Below are 17,603 nucleotides of genomic sequence, written 5' to 3'. Positions count from 1 at the left end.
CATGCACCACTTTTTTATTTTTTAAATTCTTTTAAACAAGTTATTTGTTTCGTTTCATCTCACCAATTTGGACTATTTTGTGTATGTACATTACATATCTTCCCTTTGGCTCAGTTGGTAGAGCATGGTGTTTGCAATGCCAGCATGGTGTGTGCAACACCAGGGTTGTGGGTTCGATTCCCATGGGGGGCCAGTACAATAGTTTTTTTTTAAATGCATGGTATGAAATGTATGTATTCACTACTGTAAGTCACTCTGGATAAGAGCGTCTGCTAAATGACTAAAATGTAAATGTAATGAAATCCAAATAAAAATCAATTTAAGTTACAGGTTGTAATGCAACAAAATAGGAAAAACGCAAAGGGGGGTGAATACTTTTGCAAGGTACTGTAAATATGCTTCCCTGTATCTCTGCTAAAATCTGGGTAATAGATTGAAAGGAATGTGAGTCTTATTCAGTACATTTAGTAATGGCTTACTTTTCTAATGTAGCAACTTTGCCAACAGGCATGCCGGCTAAGATAGTTAGGCAAGGTTCTCTACTTGATTGATAGCCTGAAATGGTTTGTTGCTTGTTATGAATTTGGGAGATTGGGAACTTATATAGCTGGCTAGCTAAAGCCAACTTCATAAAATTGCTACAGTACGTGGCTAGTATTACAGAGAAATAACAGAACATTGTTTTATTTTTATTCATCAAAAAGGAATTAATAGGCTAGATCAAATTAATTAAAAAACATACATCTTGCGAGTCCTTCCCATCACCGGCAGCTAAAACCCAATCAAACGCTGCACTCTCTGTCCTCCTCCACTGACGAGACTCTCTACTCGCACTAGAGTATCTAGCATCCTGCCTAGCATATCTTTGCTCATTTGTGCACCTTGGAAGAAACCGCTTACAAGGGAGAATTGGGGGGAGGGGGGTTCCAGTCAGTGTGCCCCCTATGCAAAATACTGTTGAGAGATCTTTTTTATAAATAATTCTGATAAAACGTGGGCTTAAAAATGAAGTTTAGTAGTTAGTTGAACACAAAAAACTAAACAAAAATCAGAGGGAGCACATGCCCTTGTGTGTATATATATATATATATATATATATATATATATACTGCTCAAAAAAATAAATGGAACACTTAAACAACACAATGTAACTCCAAGTCAATCACACTTCTGTGAAATCAAACTGTCCACTTAGGAAGCAACACTGATTGACAATAAATTTCACATGCTGTTGTGCAAATGGAATAGACAACAGGTGGAAATTATAGGCAATTAGCAAGACACCCCCAATAAAGGAGTGGTTCTGCAGGTGGTGACCACAGACTACTTCTCAGTTCCTATGCTTCCTGGTTGATGATTTGGTCACTTTTGAATGCTGGCGGTGCTTTCACTCTAGTGGTAGCATGAGACGGAGTCTACAACCCACACAAGTGGTTCAGGTAGTGCAGCTCATCCAGGATGGCACATCAATGCGAGCTGTGGCAAGAAGGTTTGCTGTGTCTGTCAACGTAGTGTCCAGAGCATGGAGGCGCTACCAGGAGACAGGCCAGTACATCAGGAGACGTGAAGGAGGCCGTAGGAGGGCAACAACCCAGCAACAGGACCGCTACCTCCGCCTTTGTGCAAGGAGGAGCAGGAGGAGCACTGCCAGAGCCCTGCAAAATGACCTCCAGCAGGCCACAAATGTGCATGTGTCTGCTCAAACGGTCAGAAACAGACTCCATGAGGGTGGTATGAGGGCCCGACGTCCACAGGTGGGTGTTGTGCTTACAGCCCAACACCGTGCAGGACGTTTGGCATTTGCCAGAGAACACCAGATTGGCAAATTCACCACTGGCGCCCTGTGCTCTTCACAGATGAAAGCAGGTTCACACTGAGCACATGTGACAGAGTCTGGAGACGCCGTGGAGAACGTTCTGCTGCCTGCAACATCCTCCAGCATGACCGGTTTGGCGGTGGGTCAGTCATGGTGTGGGGTGGCATTTCTTTGGGGGGCCGCACAGCCCTCCATGTGCTCGCCAGAGGTAGCCTGACTGCCATTAGGTACCGAGATGAGATCCTCAGACCCCTTGTGAGACCATATGCTGGTGCGGTTGGCCCTGGGTTCCTCCTAATGCAAGACAATGCTAGACCTCATGTGGCTGGAGTGGGTCAGCAGTTTCTGCAAGAGGAAGGCATTGATGCTATGGACTGGCCCGCCCGTTCCCCAGACCTGAATCCAATTGAGCACATCTGGGACATCATGTCTCGCTCCCTCCACTAACGCCACATTGCACCACAGACTGTCCAGGAGTTGGCGGATGCTTTAGTCCAGGTCTGGGAGGAGATCCCTCAGGAGACCATCCGCCACCTCATCAGGAGCATGCCCAGGCGTTGTAGGGAGGTCATACAGGCACGTGGAGGCCACACACACTACTGAGCCTCATTTTGACTTGTTTTGAGGACATTACATCAAAGTTGGATCAGCCTGTAGTGTGGTCTTCCACTTTAATTTTGAGTGTGACTCCAAATCCAGACCTCCATGGGTTGATAAATTGGATTTCCATTGATTATTTTTGTGTAATTTTGTTGTCAGCACATTTAACTATGTAAATATAAAAGTATTTAATAACATTATTTCATTCATTCAGATCTAGGATGTGTTATTTTAGTGTTATTTTTTTGAGCAGTGTATATATATATACATGCCACTGGTAATATCAAAGATCTTCTGCACCTGTCTTAGATGAAGCAAGTCTTAGAAAATCATCTCTTATATGTATTCCTTAACTCAGACTGTCATCTGATCACTGCATTTATTGTTAGTGAGAGTAAGGAGATTTGGAGCTTACAGAAATAGACAATCCCTTGGGTTCCAGCTTTAAAACAAAACGAACATAACCTGGCCGTAGTGAATTATTCAGTCTGCCTTGCAGGCTACAAGGTATTCTCTCTACACTCTGCCAGGCAGGAATCTTGTAAGCTCCTCTCCCTCCCTGAACGGGAGTAGCCAAGCGGGTGACAGAGCACAAATGAGAGGAGATTATGATTTATGTTGCATGATTTCCTGAGAAGAGAAGGATGGTCACTGAGGTGAACTCTACCCGGTGTGCCATGCCGGTTGTTTTAATCCACATGTTCCTATTTTGTGCAATCCCCCAACACCTGCTGTAAATCAAGTCCTGCCTTCGTGACATAATCATGAGGGGGGTGACTCAGCCCTCTGGACAGAGAGAGAAAGGCAGAGCCATCCCACTGGGCACAGACGTCAGTTCAACTTCTAGGTTTGATTTACATTTAGTTGAGTTGTCAAAACTAACCTTGAATTCAACGTGAAATCAACAACAAATGTCACCATGTCATTGGATTTAGGATAAAAGTTTGGTGAAAAAAGTAAATGCCTTTTGTTAACAAACTATAGTTTTGGCAAGTCTGTTAGGACATCTACTTTGTGCAGGACACAAGTCATTTTTCCAAATATTGTTTACAGACAGATTATTTCACTGAATCATAAATCCAGTGGGTCAGAAGTTTACATACACTAAGTTGACTGTGCCTTTAAACAGCTTGGAAAATTCATGAAAATGATGTCATGGCTTTAGAAACTTCTGATAGGCTAATTGACATAATTTGAGTCAATTGGAGGTGTACCTGTGGATGTATTTCAAGGCCTACCTTCAAACTCAGTGCCTCTTTGCTTGACATCATGAGAAAATCAAAAGAAATCAGCCAAGACCTTGTTGTAATTGTAAACCTCCACAAGTCTGGTTCATCCTTGGGAGCAATTTCCAAATGCCTGAAGATACCACGTTCATCTGTACAAACAATAGTATGCAAGTATAAACACCATGGGACCACGCAGCCGTCATACCGCTTAGGAAGGAGACGCGTTCTGTCTCCTAGAGATGAACGTACTTTGGTGCGAAAAGTGCAAATCAATCCCAGAACAACGGCAAAGGACCTTGTGAAGATGCTGGAGGAAACAGGTACAAAGTATCTATATCCATAGTAAAACGAGTCCTATATCGACGCTCAGCAAGGAAGAAGCCACTGCTCCAAAACTGCCATAAAAAAGCCAGACTACGGTTTGCAACTGCACATGAGGACAAAGTTTGTACTTTTGGAGAAATGACCTCTGGTCTGATGAAACAAAAGTAAAACTGTTTGGCCATAATGACCATCGTTATGTTTGGAGGAAAAAGGGGGATGCTTGCAAGCCGAAGAACACCATCCCAACTGTGAAGCACAGGGGTGGCAGCATCATGTTTTGGGGGTGCTTTGCTGCAGGAGGAACTGGTGCATTTCACAAAATAGATGTCATCATGAGTATTGAAAATGATGTGGATATATTGAAGCAACATCTCAAGACATCAGTCAGGAAGTTAAAGCTTGGTTGCAAATGGGTCTTCCAAATGAACAATGACCCCAAGCATACTTACAAGTTGTGGCAAAATGGCTTAACCTCTCTGGGACATGTGGGACGCTAGCGACACACTATTCAACAGCCAGTGAAATAGCAGAGCGGCAAATTCAAAACAACAAAAATCTCATAATTCAAATTTCTCAAACATACAACAATTATATCCCATTTTAAAGATTCACTTCTCGTTAATCCAACCACATTGTCAGATTTCAAAAAGGCTTTACGACGAAAGCATAACATTAGATAATGTCAGGACAGGGCCGACACAAGAAAAACCACACAGCCATTTTCCAAGCAAGGAGAGGCGTCACAAAAACCAGAAATACAGCTAAAATTAATCACTAACCTTTGATGATCTTCATCAGATGCCACTCCCAGGACTCAATGTTACACAATACATGCATGTTTTGTTCGATAAAGTTCATATTTATATCCATAAACCCCATTTTACATTGGCACGTGATGTTCAGAAATGTTTTGCCTCCCAAAACTTCCAGTGAATGAGCACATCAATTTACAAAAATACTCATCATAAACGATGATAGAATTAACAACAGTTATTGAAAGAATTATAGATACACTTCTCCTTAATGCAACCGCGGTGTCAGATTTCAAAATAGCTTTACGGCGAAAGCACATTGTTCAATATTCTGAGTACAGAGCTCAGCCATCAAAGTAAGCTATACAGTTACCCGCCAAGTTCTGGGGTCAACAAAACTCAGAAATAGTATTATAAATCTTCACTTACCTTTGCTGATCTTTGTTGGAATGCACTCCCAGGACTCCCACTTCCACAAGAAATGTTTGTTTTGTTCGATAAACTCCATATTTATGTCCAATACCTCCGTTTTGTTCGCGCGTTCAGATCACTATCCAAAGGCAAACTGCGCGAGCGCAAAACCCGAGACGAAAAGTTCCATTACCGTTCGTAGAAACATGTCAAACGATGTTTACAATCAATCCTTAGGGTCTTTTTAACATAAATCTTCAATAATATTCCAACCGTACAATAGCATATTCATTACAGAGGAAAACGAAGGAACTGCGCAGTAAACAACTCATAGGTCTCAGGTTTGAGTCAGCTCTTATTCTCTCCCCAGTAACAGTAGAAGCATGAAACAAGGTTCTAAAGACTGTTCACATCTAGTGGAAGCCTTAGGAAGTGCAAAATGACCCCACAGACACTGTAGTTTGGAAAGGAAATCACTTGAAAAACTACAAACCCCTTCCTGGTTGGATTTTTTTCTCAGGTTTTTGCCTGCCATATGAGTTCTGTTATACTCACAGACATAATTCAAACAGTTTTAGAAACTTCAGAGTGTCTTCTATCCAAATCTACTAATAATATGCAAATCCTACCTTCTGGGCCCGAGTAGCAGGCAGTTTAATTTGGGCACGTTATTCATCTGAATTTCCGAATACTGCCCCCTGTCACCAAGAAGTTAAACAATTTAAAGGCAATGCTGCCAAATACTAATTGAGTGGATTTAAACTTCATACCCACTGGGAATGTGATGAAAGAAATTAAAGCTGAAATAAATCATTCTCTCTACTATTATTCTGACATTTCACATTCTTAAAATAAAGTGGTGATCCTAACTGACCTAAAACAGGGAATTTTTACTGGGATTAAATGTCAGGAATTGTGAAAAACTGAGTTTAAATGTAGTTGGCTAAGGTGTATGTAAACTTCTGACTTCAACTGTAGTTATGGCTGAGGACTTTCACCACCACAAAACACTCAATGGGCTAGGTGGATGAAGAACAAACTATCTCAGCTTGTCCCATGACCCCCGTGATTGACAGCTCCATTATAAAGGCCGAACTGATAAGCCACCTGGGTACACTTTAGAAAAGGTCAGACACATCTGTGCTAAATGGTGCATGTGCTTGATGTGCCTGCCTCTGTGTGTGTGCTTGGTGTATCCATCTGGGAGTGTATGTACTAGGTGAGTGTGTGCCTGTCTGTGCTGCAGTATGAATGCACGGTGTGCCTGTGTGTGTGTGTGTACTTGGTGTGCCTGTGTGTATGGATGATCATGAACCACCGAGCAAGAAAACTGATATCACTATATTCACTCTTTTATTCATGTATAGCAAAATGAGATGGAACTATTTATTTTCAAAACATATATTATATAAAGCAGAGCCATCTATACAGTATATAACTCTTAGATAAAGCAGAAATAAGCCTCCATTGTCATTAACAAAAAGAGCATAAACAAAACTCAAAGACATCACCATTGACATAGAGCACAGTAGTTACAGTAAGCAGCAGGTGTACACCATGAGCAAATACTTAGATAAACGGTATGAATACGTACAACAGCACCTGTCAGAAGCTACACACTGGACACAGATGTCATTTCAACGTTTTGATTTACATTTGGTTGAAATGTCAACTATTGTGAATTCAATGTGAAATGAACAAAACATGTCACCATGTCATTAGATTTAGGTTAAAAGCTATGTGAAAAATATTTTAAATGCCCTTACATTGATGACTTTTTGCAAATGCAATGAGTTTTCCGCGTTGATTTAACATTGGGTTGAAATTACATGAAAACAATGTTGATTTAACCAGTTTTTGCCCAGTAGGTAGGTACCAAGGTTCAGGGTTGGGGTCTATTTCAATGTACTGTGGCGTATTGTGGGGTGTGACACACCCTCCTTAGCCACTAAGAATTTCACTGTACTATTTACACCTGTTGTATCCTGTGCACGTGGCGAATAAACTTTGAAACTCCAAACTGTATTGAATGCTACAAGGCGTTTGTTGGTGCATACTAAGCTGTGGAACCTGCACACCTGAGTGTTACTAATCAAAGCCTGCCAGCAGCGTTGAAGAGGGGCATGCTTGTTCATACTGCACCCACTTTCAGTTCAGGAATTTGATGATCACCATTCATAGAATTAAATCATTACTCATTATTTTGATTTAGGATTCCAGACTGAAACATTTAGGCTACGCTGTGCTACTGTTGACTACATTCACCTCATATCCAAGCTATCTTTGAGGAGAAAATCATAACTTTCAAAGTGTTGTTTTCTTATTAGGATCACATTCAAACCATCACCATGGCAATGGCTGGGAAAGTGGTAATAGATTTGTGCCTAGATATCCTGAGCATAGCCTTGTACAAACTGTTACTCTGTCATTATTGCACTTAATACAGTGCCATTGGAAAGTATTCAGACCCCTTTACTTTTTCCACATTTTGTTAGGTTACAGCCTTATTCTAAAATTGATTAAATTGTTTTTTTCCCCTCAATCTACACACAATACTCCATAATGACATATTAAAAACTGGTTGTTAGAAATTTTTGCAAATGTATTCAAAAAACAACAACTGAAATATCACATTTACATAAGTATTCAGACCCTTTACTCTGTACTTTGTTGAAGCACCTTCGGCACCGATTACAGCCTCGAGTCTTCTTGGGTATGACACTACAAGTTTGGCACACCTGTATTTGGGGAGTTTCTCCCATTCTTTTCTGCAGATCCTCTTGAGCGCTGTCAGGTTAAATGAGAGCGTCGCTGCACAGCTATTTTCAGGTCTCTCCAAAGATGTTCGATTGGGTTCAAGTCCGGGCTCTGGCTGGGCCACTCAAGGACATTCAGAGACTTGTCCGGAAGCAACTCCTGCGTTGTGTTGGTTGTGTGCTTAGGGTCGTTGTACTGTTGGAAGGTGAACCTTTGCCCCAGTCTGAGGTCCTGAGCGCTCTGGAGCAGGTTTTCATCAAGAATCTCTATGTACTTGGCTCTATTCATCTTTCCCTTGATCCTGGCTAGTCTCCCAGTCCATGCTGCTGAAAAACATCCCCACACCATGATGCTGCCACCACCGTGATTCACTGTAGGGATGGTGCCAGGCTTCCTCCAGATGTGACGCTTGGCATTCAGGCCAAAGAGTTCAATCTTGGTTTTCGTTCAGACTAGAGAAGCTTGTTTCTCATGGTCTGAGAGTCCATTGGGTGCCTTTTGGCAAACTCCAAGTGGGCTGGCATGTGCCTTTTACTGAGGAGTGGCTTCCGTCTGGCCACTCTACCATAAAGGCCTGATTGGTGGAGTGCTACAGAGATGGTTGTCTTACTGGAAGGTTCTCCCATCTCCACAGAGGAACTCTAGAGCTCTGTCAAAGTGACCATCCTCTGATTGCTCAGTTTGGCCTGGCTGCCAGCTCTAGGAAGAGTCTTGCTGGTTCCAAACTTCTTCCATTTAAGAATGATGTGTTCTTGGGGGACCTTCAATGGTGCAGAAATGTTTTGGTATCCTTCCCCAAATCTGTGCCTCGACACAATCCTGTCTCGGGGCCTCTGCGGACAGTTCCTTCAACATCATGGCTTGGTTTTTGCTATGACATGCACTGTCAACTGTGGGACCTTACATAGACAGGTGTGTGCCTTTCCAAATCATGTGCAATCAATTGAATTTACCACAGGTGGACTCCAATCATGTCTTAGAAACATAAAGTATGATCAATGGAAACAGGATGCACCTGAGTTTAATTTTGAGTCTGATAGCAAAGGTTCTGAATACTTATGTAAATAAGGTATGTTTTTTTTTATTTTTAATACATTTGCAAAAATGTCTAAAAACCTGTTTTCGCTTTGTCATTATGGGTTATTGTGTGTAGATTGATGAGGACAAAAATTACAATGACCCTAAGCACAAAGCCAAGACAACGCAAGTTGTGGATCGGGACAAGTCTCTGACAAATACATTTGATTTTGATTTGAGTGGGCCTTCCCTCCGTCCAGGAGAATGCACTTATTTCCCCTCCTTTGTCCTAAAAAAAGAACATCTGGTCGATTTCCTGCATCCACTTTAAATCGAATTTTCTTCTTTCAATGTGCTTGATTAATTGGAACCGCGTGATCAGATTCCGACTCACTGTCTTCATTTCTCAAATGTTCGCCATTCTCCATGGTACACAACATATTGTATAGACACTCAGTGGTCATGACAGTATGGTGTACACTACATCCAGGTTAGCTACAGTGCTCTCTCCATGCTTCAAAGACCAGAGTCCATATTGTGTCCATAGTTCTCTGTTTTGTAATGCAGCATTCATTTCATACAAGCCTCTTAAACATTCTTATTTCAAATAAAACACTGTTAAAGGTAAGTTAAATCACAGTTAGATAAAAGCCTCGGTAGGAAAGATTTTGGTTACTTGACCAATTGACGCCATGTGTGTAGTGGTGTGATACATCCAAATTATTCCAAAACCAGCCCTACAAAATACAGTTGAAGTTGGACGTTTACTGACACTTAGGCTAGAGTCATTAAAACTCGTTTTTCAACCACTCCACACATTTCTTGTTAACAAACAATAGTTTTGGCAAGTCGGTTAGGACACCTACTCTGTTAGGACATCTACTTATAATCCACCGTATCACAATTCCAGTTGGTCAGAAGTTTACATACACTAAGTTGACTGTGCCTTTAAACAGCTTGGAAAATTCCAGAAAATGATGTCATGGCTTTAGAAGCTTCTGATAGGCCAATTGACATAATTTGAGTCAATTGGCGGTGTACTTGTGGATGTATTTCAAGGCCTATTTCCAAACTCAGTGCCTCTTTTCAAAAGAAATCAGCGAAGACCTTAGAAAAAAATTGTGGACCTCCACAAGTCTGGTTCATCCTTGGGAGCAACTTCCAAAAGCCTGAAGGTACCACGTTCATCTGTACAAACAATAGTACGCAAGAATAAACACCATGGGACCACGCAGCCGTCATACTGCTCAGGAAGGAGACGCGTTCTGTCTCCTAGAGATGAATGAAATTCAGTGCGAAAAGTGAAAATCAATCCCAGAACAACAGCAAAGGACCTTGTGAAGATGCTGGAGAAAACAGGTACAAAAGTATTATTATCCACAGTAAAACGAGTCCTATATCGACATAACCTGAAAGGCCGCTCAGCAAGGAAGAAGCCACTGCTCCAAAACCTCCATATAAACGCCAGACTATGGTTTGCAACTGCACATGGGGACAAAGATCGTACTTTTTTGAGAAATGTCCTCTGGTCTGATGAAACAAATATATAACTATTTGGCCATAATGACCATCGTTATGTTTGGAGGAAATAGGGGGAAGGTTGCAAGCTGAAGAACCCCATCCCAACTGTGAAGCACGGGGGTGGCAGCATCATGTTGTGGGGTTGCTTTGCTGCAGGACGGACTGGTGCACTTCACAAAATATTGTCATCATGAGGAGGGAAAATGATGTGGATATATTGAAGCAACATCTCAAGACATCAGTCAGGAAGTTAAAGCTTGGTTGCAAATGGGTCTTCCAAATGGACAATGACCCCAAGCATATTTCCAAAGTTGTGGCAAAATGGCTTAAGGACAACAAAGTCAAGGTATTGGAGTGGCCATCACAAAGCCCTGACCTCATCCTATTGAAAATATACGCATTTAAAGACAATGCTACCAAATACTAATTGAGTGTATGTAAACTTCTGACCCACTGGGAATGTGATGAAAGAAATAAAATATGAAATAAATCATTCTCGCTACTATTATTCTGACATTTCACATTCTTAAAATAAAGTGGTGATCCTAACTGACCTAAGAAAGGGAATTTTAACTAGAATGAAATGTCAGGAATTGTGAAAAACTGAGTTGAAAAGTATTTGGCTAAGGTGTATGTAAACTTCTGACTGTGCTTGCTGTAATTGGTCAGGAGTTGGCATAATGGAACAGCCTATAGGGCTCAACCCCACAGCAGATCATCCATTAACTGTAACTGCCATCTGTTGCTCCTCTTCATAATAGTACATCCTCTCTCAGCATTTCATTAACATTCACAGTCCAAGCAGACCATTGCATTTTTTTAATTACAAGACATTTTGTTTTTATCAATACCATTTCCAGGCATTTGTTCCTCAGCAGATAACAAATGGTGGTTAATTTGATCATCATTCTCTGTATCCCAAAAAAGAGTTGGATAACACCCTGTGAAAGTCACCGCCCCTTCCACTTTACTGCCGCGTCATGTCCCCTAATCTCATGCACTGGCTTTACAATTATTTCATAAAATTCGTGAAAACGCATTAAAGATATATATATATATATATACACATATATTTGTGTTTGTGGATGAATTTACTTCTGCCAGATGCCTTTTATGAAGTCTTTGCCCTTGAAACACCATTGCTCTTAGTTGTGTACCATTGAAGACCAATTAAAAAGCCTACAATGTTAAAAAACTGAGGGGAAGTCACTTCCTGGTAACTGTCACAGCGTATAGTTTTTTGCCTCCTATTTCAAAGACCCATATGTAGGCTGATAAGTGCAGAATGTTCTGATCGTCATCATATAATGTTATAAACTACTGTAAGTGGTTAAAATCGAGTATCATTGATAGTTCTATGAAAATCTGAATGTACATAGATGTTACAATATTTACAGCGTTAGACTATTACATCGAACACTTAATCTTTCTTTTTTTTATTAGTGATCACATTTTGGATATGTTCTGTGTGTGTAGCCTATGTAACGTGTCAGTGATTCAAAGTGCCAGAGTCCCCATCAAGCCCATATTTAGTCCCGCCGAGTACTAGAATACATACATTGCAGTTCTGAAATGGAATGTTATCAGGGGTGTGGTTCTGTCGTCGTCAGTAGACGGTCTCCTTGATGATGTTGGAGGAGAAGGTGTGGTTACTGCAGATGCTGATGGAGTGTCTGGTCAGAGGACGTCTCTGTTTCTTGCGACGGCACGGTAGGCAGAGGCAGCGGAGCGTGTTGAAGAAGATCTCTCGGTAGTTGGCCGAGACTAGGTTGTAGAGGACTGGGTTGATGGCTGAGCTCACATAGAAGAGGACGTTGGTCACCATGAAGAAGTAGTGGTAGTAATCATACCCTTCCCTGTCGGGGAGGTGGAGGGAGGGGAGCACAGGGAGGAACAATCAGTGGTTTTCATTGACAGATACAATACTGAAAAGCTTCATATCACCAACATGTATGCCAATTAATGTGTCATTGTAAATTAAAATAATTGTTTGCCCATAGTTTTCCTCTTTATAAACCACAATTGTTGACCAAATGTACTTCTACTGTCCTCTCCAAGACAAATGTGTTTGAATTGAGCATTAGGTCTCAGATGATAGAGGGGTGAAGTAAACCATTGAAGAATGTCAGATGGGAAACCTTGTTTACAGAAGGCTTATACACCGAGTGTACAAAACATAAGGAACACCTGCTCTTTCCATGACAGACTGATCAGGTGAAAGCTATAATCCCTGATTGATGTCACCTGTTAAATCCACTCCAATCAGTGTAGATGAAGGAGAGAAGACAGGTTAAAGAAGGATTTTTAAGCCTTGAGACAATTGAGACATGGATTGTTTATGTGTGCCATTCAGAGGGTGAGCGGGCAAGACAAAATATTTAAGTGCCTTTGAACTGGGCATGGTAGTAGGTGGCAGGCGCACCGGTTTGAGTGTGTGAAGAACTGCAACGCTGCTGGGTTTTTCACGCTCAACAGTTTCCCGTGTGTACCAAAATTTTGTCCACTACCCAAAGGACATCCAGCCAACTTGATACAACTGTTGGAAGCATTGGAGTCAACATAGGCCAGCATCCCCGTGGAACGTTTTTTGACACCTTGTAGAGTCCATGCCCAACGAATTGAGGCTGTTCTGAGGGCAAAAGGGGGTGCAACTCAATATTAGGAAGGTGTGCCTAATATTTTGTACACTCAGTATATATACAACCCCCTTCTCCATCTGTGAAGTTTTGTTTTAATCGTTTCTGGGACGTGCTTCCTTAGCTTTAAACTCCCTTCTGCAATCACTTACCCAATGGTGTGCATTTGGTTCAATAAAAAAAAACATATATTGAGAGTAGTCAGGCGATCATTTGGACATTGGCGAGAGAAAGACTTAGCTAAATAAAGCTTGCTAAATGATGCTAATTTAATCAGGGAGATCTATTTACTCTGAATGGGTGGCTGAGCTCCCTTCTGTCACCCTGCTCTGATGGATGACTCTCTGACCAGTCAACCAATGTGTGTGTACTATGTATGAAATAAAGTATATAAAACACTTATCGATGGATGTTCACTTATTTACTGGTATGTGTACCCATTGAAATGTCTGCATGTTACTCACTCTGTGAACTCTGCGTAACAGTACATGAGGCGCCGTACATAATACGGTAGATAGCACACCACAAAGGCAACAACCACAGCCCCTGCCGAGAGAGAGAGAGAGAGAGGTAAAGATATGTTATACTATTCAGGCAGAGACAGAGGCTCCATCTGAAATGGTACCCTATCCCTTATATAGTGCACTGTAGTGATAGGAAGCCATTTGGGACCAAATCAGAGTGTGAATCTCTTTTTGTCATCAGGGTAACACATGATCAAAGGCTGCACAGTTGAATTAGGTGCAGTGGGTCTAAGACAAACATTGCTTTCACAGTTACAATAGCAGTACAGTATTATATTACCAGTATAATATAGGTCAGGGATCATCAAATAGATTCAGCTGCAGGACGATTTTTTCTTGAGCAAATGGTCGGGAGGTCGCAACATAATTACAAATAATTTGTAGACTGCAAATTGACCGCAAGAAGCCCAAATAGATATGTTTTACTAAAACATAATCATTTCAAACCCTGCTCACATTTGTATACGATCACCTCTCTCAAATTATGTGTGGGAATACTTGGGAACAGATTTCTTAAATAAAAATCACTTGAAGCTGATTTCCCGGTGGTTGAAAAAAATCAAATAATTGGCTCTGAAAACTTGGGGCCCCACACAAGGGCCAAATACAGGCCGCGGACCGCCAGTTGGGAAATCGCACTGTAGGTAATTGACATTCTACTAAATAAACCAAAGACTAATTAGTGCCATTGTTAGGCAGTGGATAGCAGCCGTTTTACAGACTCCTGACCAATTCTGCTATTTTCTGTATTTTTTTACGCTGATCTTAACTGTTTTTGTACATAATCTCTGCCAACCAAAAACAGCTTCTGGACATCAGAAAAGAGATCACTGACCTCGATTTGGATGACAATTTCTACTTCAACGTGTTTACTACGGACTAGCCCCTAATCCCAGGTCTTGAAAGAGGAAGCGACGGCGCAAGAGAGGCAGAGGAGACGGTATCCTGATGGGACTATGTTGGCAAGCAAATAAACTGCCTCTACTCTCCGTTCTATCATACAGTCACTAGAGAACAAACTGGATGAGCTCTGTTCGAGGCTATTCTATCAACGGGACCTGAAGAACTGTAATATTCTATGTTTTTACCAACATGTCACCTGTGCAGCTAAAGACGACACCATGCTAGATCTCCACACACAGAAACGCTTACAAGACTCTCCCTTGCCCTCCCTTTGGCAAATCTGACCATAATTCTATCCTCCTGATTCCTGCTTACAAGCAAAAACTCTAGCAGGAAGTACCAGTGACGCGCTCAATACGGAAGTGGTCTGATGAAGCAGATGCTAAGCTACAGGACTATTTCGCTAGCAGATTGGAAAAGGTTCGGGATTAATCTGAAAACATTGAGGAGTTTACCACATCAGTCACCGGCTTCATTAATAAGTGCATCGATGATGTCGTCCCCATAGTGACAGTACGTACATATCTACACCAGAAGCCATGGATTACAGGCAACTGAGCTAAAGGCTAGAGCTGCCGCTTTCAAGGAGCGGGACACTAATTCAGACGCTTATGAAAAATAACGCTATGACCTTCGACGACGAATCAAACAGGCAAAGCCTCAATACAGGACTAAGATCACATTCTAGTATGCCGGCTCTGACGCTCGTAGGATGTGGCAGGGCTTGAAAATTATAATGCAGTACAAAAGGGAAACCCATCCGTGAGCTGCCTAGTGACGTGAGCCTACCGCCCCATATGATTCCATATGTGTTATTTCATAGTTTTGAGGTCTTCACTATTATTCTTCAATGTAGAAAATAGTAAAAATAAAGAAAAACTCTGGAATGAGTAGGTGTGTCCAAACTATTGACTGGTACTGTAAACATGTTCATGAAATATAATAGATGGCCATAACCACCCCCAGACACACCTGGCTAACTTGATGGGTCATATAATCCTCTGGCGAAGTGGAGTCTTTTCTTTAGACATGTAGCTAGCTAACGTTCACTAGCTAGCGAACGCTAGCGAACAGTACGCTTTAACTTGCAATGAAATGACTTTCTGACAAAATTAGAAACATAAAATATCTGAAAATGTAGCTAGACTCTTACATGGATGAACGCTTCACGGCAGCGTATCTTTTCCGTTTTGGCTTGTAGATAGCTACAGCCTGTTTTTGTTTGATTTTTTTTTCACCTTTACTTTCTAGGCAAGTCGTTTGAGAACAAACTCTTATTTACAATGACGGCCTACCGGGGAACAATGTCTTGTTCAGGGGCAGAACGACAGATGTTTACCTTGAGGATTCAATCAAGCAACCTTTTGGTTACTGGCCCAATGCTCTAACCACTAGGCTACCTGCCGCTCCACTAGGCCTGTTGTTGTGTCAAGTTGCTCCAGTTCACACTGACCGTCTACAGAAAGTGGTCCATCATAACTTTTCCCACGGATCTTTGTCGATAGCGCCTGCTAAATTCGGCGCAGCAATGTTGTTGAGAGCTGTAGCAACACTTTTGCAGTTTTCCATGGCTAATGTTATATCTTTCAAAAAAGTTGCGGTAGCAAGGATTATCTACAAATACTGAGCAGCTCATGTTAGTCCTGTGTGGCTCTGTTGGTAGAGCATGGTGTTTGCAACGGCAGGGTTGTGGGTTCGATTCCCACGGGGGACCAGTACGGAGAACAAATGTATGAAATGTATGCATTCACTACTGTAAGTCGCTCTGCTAAAACTGTAAATGTTATAGAAAGAAGCGTGCTACATGGCAGGCCAATCCGAACTCATCTCTCGGCATGTCCAGCCCATCCATTATCTCAACCAATAATGGCTAGTGGGAAGGTCCCTGCCTTTCTCCGTGTCTAAACCAACTAGGCTCGTAATTTAACAATTGAATTCATATTTTCAAATGGCATACACATTTGTTATGAAGGCACATGAAAGTTCACATGTTCAAGAAGGCATTTTCTAGATAAGAAAAAAAAACACTTAAAATGCCTCTCCTGTGAGGTAGTGACGTGTGACATATGCCTAGTTTCTTGAAACGGGTCACAAATGTGATCTATATAAACTCAAACACACACGAATTGAGCATTAAAACCCTTTCATTGTGGCAGGCTAACTCACCAGCCACGGAGAGCTACGACGAGGACCTGAGACATCTGAAGGAGAAAGTGGACGCCGGGGCCGACTTCATCATCACCCAGCTCTTTTTCCAGACCGACCCCTTCCTCAGGTTTGTCAGGGACTGTAGGGCTATAGGGATCACCTTCCCCATCTTCCCTATCCAGCTACTGTGGGACATGGGCCTAAACTGGGACATTGACGTAGGTGTGTGTGGTGTGGTCAAAGACTACATTTGTCAAATTTTAAAAATGGAGGTGTAGCGTCTGTGTACTTTATAACGGTCTCTTTGAACATAACATTCTTTCTAATGTGATGATAGGCAGCAAAGGTGTAACAAATTACCAAGTATGTTCAATGCATAATCAGACCATTGTCCCTTGGAATTTGAGTCAATTCCACATCGATACCAGTCAATTCAGAAATGTAAGATTCCATGATCCATGATATTTATTGATAACACCACCGTTGTAATGGAGATGCTGAGAGTCAAGAAGCAGGTGAAACATTTAATAAAACAACAAACTTGGACCGAGACAACATAACAGTAGCGCCTACGCATAAACACAGGAACAATACTGACTGGGGAAAGAACCTAAGGGAGTGCCAGATATAGGGGTGGTAATAAGTGAGGTAATGGAGTTCAGGTGTGTCTGATGATGACGTGCAGGTGTGCGTAATGATTGATGCCAGGTGTGCGTAATGATGGATCCCAGGACCGGGGGTTAGTATACCGGTGACGTCGGAGGGAAGGAGCGGGAGTAGACGTGACAACCATGATGTGTGAATTTGTCCTTTTTCATAGTCTTAGATGTGTCTTTGTGCTGTGGGAGTACATCAGTTGCATGGAGACATCCTTTGTTACCTTCTTTACATTTGTTTTTTTGTTGGTCACATTTTGTCAAAATGAGTACATTACAGGCTGGCGGTTTCACTCCTGCTCTCTCTCT

The 17,603-nt window shown here is 41.8% G+C and overlaps 1 protein-coding gene across 1 annotated transcript in view; it reads right to left on the bottom strand.

Annotated features, from left to right (window-relative positions):
- Window positions 1–6,468: 6,468 nt before the first annotated feature.
- LOC106572121 (neurotensin receptor type 1) overlaps window positions 6,469–17,603 on the bottom strand; it is a 60,162-nt gene continuing 49,027 nt past the window's right edge. The window contains exons 3-4 of the mRNA XM_014145977.3: window positions 13,528–13,609; window positions 6,469–12,283 (exon numbers count right to left, since the gene is read on the bottom strand). Coding sequence (XP_014001452.1) covers window positions 12,034–12,283; window positions 13,528–13,609 — 332 coding nt within the window. The 3' untranslated portion in view covers window positions 6,469–12,033. The remainder of the gene's footprint in view (window positions 12,284–13,527; window positions 13,610–17,603) is intronic.

This window comes from Salmo salar, chromosome 15 (assembly GCF_965601325.2).
Source record: "Salmo salar chromosome 15, fSalSal1, whole genome shotgun sequence".
Taxonomy (NCBI): domain Eukaryota; kingdom Metazoa; phylum Chordata; class Actinopteri; order Salmoniformes; family Salmonidae; genus Salmo; species Salmo salar.
Note: the sequence above shows the minus strand (reverse complement) of the source record. Positions and strands in the feature narration are given on the sequence as shown.